The sequence below is a fragment of the Eptatretus burgeri genome, chromosome 3, assembly GCF_056783735.1.
Source record: "Eptatretus burgeri isolate ZD-2024b chromosome 3, Ebu_testis_v1, whole genome shotgun sequence".
NCBI classification, from domain to species: Eukaryota; Metazoa; Chordata; class Myxini; order Myxiniformes; family Myxinidae; genus Eptatretus; species Eptatretus burgeri.
This window is the reverse complement of record NC_140963.1, coordinates 128161043-128170457: the sequence shown is the minus strand read 5'-3', so window position 1 is coordinate 128170457 and position 9415 is coordinate 128161043. Positions and strand designations below refer to the sequence as shown.

Here is a 9415-nt window from a genome sequence, read left to right as displayed (position 1 = left end):
GAGACCTTCTACTTATGACCTTGATGGAGACCCTCTACTTATGACCTCGATGGAGACCTTCTACTTATGACCTTGATGGAGACCCTCCACTTATGACCATAATGGGCGTATGGTCATAAGTAAAGATCCTCCTTTAAAAAAGGAATGCCTTTTTAAAATCTGGCACAAACATCCTCATCAAGAAGGCGGATCGCAAGGAATCTGGCACAAACACCCTCTCTGAAGCTTCACAGATATGAATATCTGCTGAGCAGAAGTGAAGAGCTCTTTCTTCGGTCATTAAAGGGTGTCGACAGTCAGGGTTTTCCACGCAAAACGAGAGACTGAAGGCAAGTTCTAACAAGGTGGATGGTGTTTGCAGTGTGGACAATTTTCGAGCGATATAATGAAAGCATTTCTGTTTGGTCATGACTGTCCAATCCTCGTCGGATGGATTCCAAGTGTGTGTGTGTGTGTGTGTGTGTGTGTGTGTGTGTGTGTGTGTGTGTGTGTGTGTGTGTGTGTGTGTGTGTGTGTGTGTGTGTGTGTGTTTCCAAAGTTTCCGAAGTTACTTGACAACTCAAATCTTGGCTCACGATGACTCTTCTCCAGGTTTTGGGTCTTCTCGTCATCATTCACGGTAAGATTTCAGACAGTCGCATATTCGGAGTATTATCAATCCTTGAATTCAACATTTTCTTTTTGAAGTCAAGGGTCAGGAGGGCGTTCAAAAGGTTCGTGAATGACATACTCACAATAGTCCTTCGAAAGGGAAACGGATTTTGTTTGTTTAAAAACACAAAAATACAATTTGCAGGAAAATACTTTTTCTTCCTAATTATATAAAGTACGGAATGAGAGTTTTATTAAAAAAAAATTGTTTTACTGTTTCCTTGACTATTGTGAATACAGTATGTTCTTTTTCGGACCTTTTTCTGGGACCTTTCAGTATGTTCTGGGATGTTTGATGAACTTTTAATTGGTATATTAATCTCCCAGTCGATTCCTTTTCATTTACTTCCCTCAATCCAAAGTTGATAACCTGTGTGCAGTTACTTGCTGTGATGGAAAAGTCATTCTGGTGAAGTAAGAGTATTTCACTTTTCTGATCTATATAATACGAGCAGGGTATGCTTACACATTGTAAGCAATAACGAACGGTGCGACCCCCCATTGTCTCGGGTCACTCACTTGCATTTATTTATTTTCATTTACTTATTTTCATTTACGGATGCTTTCCAACAGTTCTGTGATTTTTCCCGGTGTATCAGCTTCAAGCTGTTAGTTAGGGTTAGAGCAGAAAACACAGAACAGAGCAGGAAGAACAATCTAACGGAAGGATACACCAACAGCAGGGTAGAGGGAAATTGAGGATGAATGGTTGGAGGAGCAGGAGAGAGAAAGGGAAAGGAGTACACAGTAGTTGAATAAGCTGCATACAAGCTCAAACACATGAAGAAGGGGGCTGAATGAAGATGGAGAAATTTAGGATGAAATGGCAATGGAAAAATTTTTTTAAAAAGAAGTTGGAGAGGGAGGGGAGAAAACAGAATCACATGGAAAGAAAGGGCTGAATGAGGGGTAAGTCAATGAGTGCAGGAAAGATCCTGGGTTTGAAATGGGTGATGATGAGGAGGTGGTGAAAGGCTATCCTGAAGCCCTGGAGGGAGGAATGTCCACTCCAGGGCCCCCAGCAATCATTGCCCAGGGATTCCTCCACACAGGCCTCATGGTTCCCCATGTCCTGAAGCAATGCCCCCTACTCCGAACACGTTGACCAATCCAGTCTCACCCATGAAACCAAGGTGTATCCAGCCTCACCCATGAAACCAAGGTGTATCCAGCCTCACCCATGAAACCAAGGTGTATCCAGCCTCACAGATGAAACCAATCCAGTCTCACCCATGAAACCAAGGTGTATCCAGCCTCACAGATGAAACCAATCCAGTCTCACCCATGAAACCAAGGTGTATCCAGCCTCACCCATGAAACCAAGGTGTATCCAGCCTCACCCATGAAACCAAGGTGTATCCAGCCTCACCCATGAAACCAAGGTGTATCCAGCCTCACCCATGAAACCAAGGTGTATCCAGCCTCACCCATGAAACCAATCCAGTCCCACCCATGAAACCAATCCAGTCTCACCCATGAAACCAAGGTGTATCCAGCCTCACCAATGAAACCAATCCAGTCTCACCCACGAAACCAATCCAGTCCCACCCATGAAATCAGGTGGGCGCGTTCCTCAACCCAGTTGGCATTTGTGGTTCCATTCAGCATGGGTGTGCTTTGGTGCATGCTTGCTCCTGCTACTCTTGCGGACCTCCCGAGCAGGACTCGCTAAGCCATGATCCATTGATCATCCTCGGACCACAAAGGACTGGGCAGGGAACACAACGAGCAGGCAACCATCCACACAAACCGCCCAAACTACCCAGCTGGACTTGTATTAAGTCCAGCTGGGTGTGCTGTATTGCCTGTGGCATGCACCTATTGGCTGATGCAGTCTGTCAGCCGATGATCCATGGGCTGTGCTGATTTGCTGTGCAAGCCAGGGAAATCCCACACCACACCTCGAGGCTGCCAGATGTCCATGTCTCTTGTACGTCTTTTGTCCTCGCCTGACATCACAGTTACACTCGTGGGCCATGCTGATTGATTGTAAACTCAAGAGGAAAGGCCATAGGGACAGATTACAATGGGGGAATGGTCAAGAACGTATGGAGGAGGGAAAGGTAGGGCGTAGATACAGAGACTTGGGCTGGGGATGGGGTGGGGGGGACTACATCTTTGTAAAAACGTGCTCGACACATTATGAAACTAGGGCACTCAGTAGAGTGCATACCTCCGCCCTGCAATGCCTGATCCACGAGAACATATTGGGATCAATACATTTTTGAAATATCATGCTATATACCGTTTTTGAACCCCATCTCTCATTGGTGAAGAATCACTTTAAAATTCTAGTAGCCGGATCTGGATTCGGATCTTCACCAAAATCGAATCAATTCATCGTGTGCACACACTCAAACTGTCCACCAAGTTTTGGCCAAATCCGTCTGCAACTTTTTGAGATATCCTGTACACATCCAGACAGACAAACAAGCAAACAGACAGACAGAAAGGGGTGAAAACATAACCTCCTTCACCTTCGGTGGCGGAGGTAACGAGAGGGGGAGCACTCGGGAGAGTGCAAAACCTCCGCCGCCAATACTGCTGGGTCACTCAAGTGAACCTTATATCTTATTCATTAAATATGATGTCAACAGTGCTGAGAGTTATAGTTCTTTTCTCCAACATTTTTTTTTGGGGGGGGGGGGGGGTTGGAAATCACTTAAAACATGTAAAAATGCAAAAAATACAAAAAAAATACAAAAAAAAAAAATTGAAATTTTGTTGAAAAAAAAGTTGCAAATTTTTTTTTCTCTAAATATTTTTGGGGGGTGGAAATCACTTAAAACATGTAGAAATGCAAAAAAAAATTTTTTCTTTTTTTTGGGGGGTTGGAAATCACTTAAATCATGTAGAAATGCAAAAAAAATTCTCTATTTTTTTGGGGGGGGTAACAATTTTTTTGGGGGGGGTTGGAAATAACTTAAAACATGTAGAAATGCAAAAAAAAACTTCTTTTTTTGGGGGGAGAACAATTTTTTGGGGGTTGGAAATCACTTAAAACATGTAGAAATGCAAAAAAAAATTCTCTATTTTTTGGGGGGGGTAACAATTTTTTTTGGGGGGGGGTTGTAAATAACTTAAAACATGTAGAAATGCAAAAAAAAAAATTTTTCTAACAATTTTTTTTGGGGGGGTAACAATGTTTTTGGGGGCGGGGAACAATTTTTTTTGGGGGGGGTTGGAAATCACTTAAAACATGTAGAAATGCAAAAAAAAAAAAAATTTTCTCAAACAATTTTTTTTTGGGGGGGGGGGGAATCAAGTCCAAAATTTAATTGTACCAAGTCCAAAATTTAATGGCATGATCTTTGGACCATACATAACCCCCCCCCCCCCACCAAGTTTCGTCGAAATCCGTCGAGGAGTTTTTCCGTTATACTGTTCACAAACAAACAAACAGAAAAGGGTGAAAACAGTAACCTCCATCCATCTTCGAAGATGGCGGAGGTTAATAATTATTTCAATCTATGCCCCCATTGTACCAGTTGGACCAGAATCGAAACAACATATTGTTTCTTCTGATAATAATGAACCTTCAGCAAATTGTGTTGTTGATGGTATTATTTATGGTAAATTTGGTGGCAAATGTGTTTGGAATGCCCTGGATCGGGTTAGGGTGCCCTGTTTATTATGAAACTTCATGTACTGGAAATGGTGAGGAATGTTTGCGATTGTGGGATTTGGTTCGAAGGTTTGTGGGTTATTCTGGTTATTGTCATTTGGTTTGCCAAAGCTCTGTCAGTGGTATGTGCAGGACAAATTTTTAGCATCTGTAACTCCCATTCCAATCCCACAGTCTTTCAGCAATAAAATCCATCAACACCTCCAGGTCCACCCCTCCTCTCAGCCCCTTTCAGCTGCCTTATGAACAAAGACATGTCAAACATATTTGAGGTCAAAATTTTGGACGAAGTGAAACACCTCTCAGCTAATCTTTGCAGGAGACTGCTCTTTTGTTCTGTTGTGGTGAGGATTTGAATTTTTGGTTTGCAATGTCATTGGTTATTTGGAAGTTTGAACGTCAGCGTTTCATGGATTGTTTGAACCTGTTCATGACTCAGCCAAACTTTGACGTCATAGTCGATGACACCTTCATTATACAGGCAGACAGTCACGGCTCACTCATAGGTTTTTGAGAGAGATTTGACCATCCAATCAGCCAGTGCCGACTGGTTAAGCAGTAGCACACATCAAATCCATGATTTAGGGAAATCATGCGGATGAAATGTTCAACTTCATAGCGGACCTTGTACGCCCCACAGAAACCTTGGTTGGGGTGGGGGGTGAGGGGAGGGGACAATGCACATAAAGAGAAAAGGGTGCAAGAGCAGAAATTAGACAGCAGAAGACAGAGAGACCACAGACCTGTCTGCGATGGGAAAGTAATAGGCCCATAGACTCAGCTTTGTGACGGGAGATTGCAATAATCTTGAAGGCCTTGGTTTCCACGGCATCAAACTGATGAAGGTGTGAGGCAGGGAAGCCAGCCCAGAAGGGACAGCATCACTCTATCAAGCTGCAGATGAAGACCTTGTAGCTGGATAGGAGTTCCGGTGTGCCAAGGAAGGACTTTGGATGACGGACGATGGCCAGATGGTGAGTGGATGTGGAGGCCAACTTTTAAAGGTGATTTGGCCATGAAAGATCATTAGCTGGGAGTGCGACCCAGGAGTTTGAGTGACCTCACTTCCTCACTAGGATTGTTTAGGAAGTAGATGGGAGGGTTTGCCAGACGGTCTATTCGGAAAGAAGAGAGAAGAGAGAGGAGAGAGGAGAGAGGAGAGAGGAGAGAGACATATTCCACATCTTTGACAAGATTGTGATTTTGTCAAGGACTAAAGAGAGGGAAGAGGCTGCTACCTGCCTATCTGGAGGATGAGGAATGTCACAGAAGAGGGTGGAGTCATTAGCAAATACATAAAGGGGATTTTATAGTCAGAGAGATATTTGATGAAGATTAAGAATAGGATTGAGCCCAGAGCACTGCCGTGTGGCACACCTTCCTTGAGAGTGAGAGGAGATGAACGGCTTCATTCGAGAGCCACACATTGGCTATGAGAGTAGTGGAAGTCAGTAACCGAAGAGTGCAGGTGGCAATGGTCGTCATTGGGAGAGAGTATGGAGCATAAGGCGGGATGCCAGAATGTATCGAAAGCTCGAGATATGTCTGGAGAAATTGCTTTGATTTCATGTCTGATATAAAGGGCCTCCATCCATTGTTGGGCAGCATGTCCAACAATAGATGACAAGTTAACTCTACCTTGGACATGCTACTCCAGTAACAGTCGGAGCAGCATGTCCAAGGGAGAGTTAACATCTCTGAAACTGTATTGGGGATCTGAGATGTGGCCGTTCGAAAAAAGGAAGGATTTAATATCAACTGCGATGATGGATTCCATGATCTTGCTTGTGATTGGAAGTATGCTAATAGGTCTGTCGTTAAGGGGATCATTTTTTGCAACTTCTTATGCAATACAGTGATGTTGGCTGATTTTAAAGCAGATGGAAGATGACCTAGGGCATGATCGGGTGAAAATAGCAGAGATGATGTGCACAAGCAGCTGCAGAGCAGGTTTTTAGGAAAGATAAGCTGATGCCGTGCTCTCCAGTTATAGTATCAGAGTCGAGGGTTGCCAGAAAGGTCTCCACTCTCTCATGTGCAAAAGACAGAATCTAAGAGGAGTTGGGTAGGACTGGGTGTGGTGGGTACAAAGAGCGAGGGTTTGGGGACAAGGTTTGGAAGCAAACACAGAATTGAGGCATTTGGCCTTCCCACGAGTGGAGTCAGCTGTGGTGCCATTTCAAATGAGGGAAGGGATAGAGGGGGAGCATACTCCAAAGACAGACTCAACAAGGTTTTTTGAAGAAGGAGGCAAACTTTGAAAGATCAATCTTGAGGTTTGACAGATGTTTTTTTTTCTGGCTCTCCGAAGAGAAAACACACATTTGTTGCAGGCTTTGTGGAGTGATCTGAGGTTGCCTTTGGTCAGATGTGCCTTCCAGGAATCAAAATAAGAGCAGGAGACATTTGCAGGGATGTTGGAAAGTTCACAGATTGAATCTTTCCCAGTAAGTCAAATAAGTCCTTTGCCGAAGTGCCAATGTTTAAAAGAGGGAGAATGTTTAAAATTTGGTCCATGTTGTCTGAGAGAGATGTAGATGGAGTTATCACAGTTTGGAGGCTGCACAACACAATTGGTGACACAACACACACAAGATGTGGGAGTGGAGAGGAAGTTGCAGATAGAGGTGCTCCTTTGGGTTGGGAGGTGTAAGATCAGTATAAGGGCAGTGAGAAATTGAGTTATTGATGCAAAGTGCAACTCCGCCGCTGCAGCAAGTTTCAGTAATATCAAATCCGAGGAGACAAAAGCCGAGGGGAGACACTAAGGAGTGAGAGACATCCTGTGAGAGTAAGGATTCTGTCACGCAGATGATGTCTGGTTTATTAATAGCAGCCTGGATTGAGAGATCTGTCAGAGCAGAGACCTTGCATGTTTGAGGTCCACACAGTTCGGGACAGGGAAGGAGGCATTGGGAGGGTTCAGGGCAGATCTAAGGAGTGCAATTGCATCAAAGCGTTCAAACAGGGTCGAATGGGTCAAAAGGTCTATGGGTCAAGGGGGATGAAGCATGTAAATGTCTTCACTTCAAATGTCTTAAAAGGTCTACAAGGGTCTTAAAGGGTCTAAATAGGGTGGTCAATCAGTCCAAAGGTCGAAAGGATCTAAGAGAGTATAAAGGGTCTTAAAATATTCAAAGGGTCAAAATGGTGTGTATCAAAATAAAGACCAACTACTGCACCGTAATCCCAAGAAGGAAACCAGACATAACAACACACACACACACACGGATATATTATATACTAGTAAGTACTTACAAAAGCTATTTTATTTGAAGTTATCACCTTCACTTATAAACAATTTACTGATTTCCCAACTGCCTAGATCATCAGCTGGGCACCATTTGTCATCGAGGTTTCGATCCTTTCAGCCCAGAGCCTCTCCAAACGGCGGATCCACAACCCCGGTCACAGGTCCACATCAATAGATTACTCAACATAAATGGAACAGCAAACGGGTCTAAAACGTGGAAGGGCTCTAAAGGTGTAAATAACAAAAAGGTATGTTCCAATAGTCCATAATTAATAGACGTAGTCAATGTCCAATATTAAGCAATTAATAGATGTACTCACATTCAAACAGGACATAATTAATAGACGTACTCACACGGGTTGACCCAGGATTCACCTCGACGAGGGTTCACTGTCCACACCTGTTTTTTGGTTTTATACACAATATATATCAAGTCAATCAGATAAAAATTGACGATTTGTGACCTTGGCCTTTGACCTATTGACCTCAAAAAGAATAGGCTTCCAACTTGTCACTACCTCGACAAGGTGTTTAAATTTCGTGAAGATCGGAGTAAAAATGTGACCCGTAGGCGATTGATGTATAAACAAAACAGACAGACAGAAAGAATGAAAATCACTCATCGAGTGACACTTGGCGAAACGGAATGGCACTTGGTAGCGCACATACCTCCACCAGGCAGAACAGTTAACAATTTGTATCACACCGATAGGTCGGATATGAATCCGGACCTTAACCAAAATCGAATCGGCTTGTTCTTGTCACCTAACCAACTCATCCAGCTAGTTTTGTCATAACTCGTCCAAAACTTTTTTAGATATCATGCGATACATCGTTTTCCCTCCTGTCTCTCAATGGTGAAATCACTTTAAAAAAATTCTCAGATCCAGATCTTCACCAAAATTTAGCGTTGTTGTCCTTGGCCAGTCACCTACGGTACATACACAAACATTTCAGAACGATTGCTTGAAAACTTTGGCCATAAATCGTGTGATAAACAGACAGACAGACAGACAGACAGACAGACAGACAAACTCAACAGACCAACACAATTGTCAAAAAAATATTTCCCAAGTGACAAACAGACAAAACCAATACACTCAGTCCATAGAACACATTATGGTACAGAGTCTTGAGAAAAAGGACATGGGAAGAGCCTTTTCAACTCTTCTGCGTTTCAATCCCCCTTCTATGTTTCCGAGCATGATCTATCTTAGCTTTGTTCGTGAACTTTGAATAACAGATGTGACAACAATCATACAAAGCTGTTGTAGAATTTTGTAGTTAACGTTTTAACCGACTCGATGTAAATCCTGTTACTCAGATGAAAGCCACAATTAATTCACTGTCCACAACGGAAAGTACATTACATCAGATAATTTTATTAACATAGTACTATGGAGTACAACCCACCGAGATGGTATACATCCACAATGATTTTTACTCAGCTAAGATTACATTTTCTGGCATTTATATGGTTTTGGGAGAGTGGAGGGGGCTGATAAGCCTACGGCAAAAGAACTCCAACTGCAATACGTGTCTACGAGGTGAAAAGCCAATGACATAATCATGGCAAAAGTTGCAGCATTATCAACCAGGTCACCTTGTTCCATAGCGAGACATTCCTTGTACGTATCAACATTTAGGTCAAAAGACTCTGGGCTAAAGGGAAGCATCACTGACATCCAATTTGACTTGTAGCATAAAAATTAAATTTATAAAACACCAGCAACAATTATAATTGAGAGTACATTAATATCATTATTTTCTCCCACAAAGCCATGGGTCAAACGGAACAGTCCGGAGCTTAACCTTCTACCAACTGTTCTTGAAGAAACTGACGATTTTGGAACGATCTTTGAGAAATATATGCACAAAAAACCCCA

At 42.9% G+C, this 9415-nt stretch overlaps 1 protein-coding gene across 2 annotated transcripts in view; it reads left to right on the top strand.

Moving 5' to 3' along the window:
* The first annotated feature begins 184 nt into the window (after window positions 1–184).
* The window catches only part of LOC147030946 (acidic phospholipase A2 4-like), a 45194-nt gene continuing 35963 nt past the window's right edge, over window positions 185–9415 (top strand). The window contains exons 1-2 of one of the 2 annotated variants that reach the window (XM_085875540.1): window positions 185–329; window positions 539–619. In XM_085875540.1, coding sequence (XP_085731666.1) covers window positions 577–619 — 43 coding nt within the window. In that variant the 5' untranslated portion in view covers window positions 185–329; window positions 539–576. Of the gene's footprint in view, window positions 345–538; window positions 620–9415 lie in introns of both variants that reach the window. The other variant, XM_085875541.1, reaches the window with a different exon arrangement.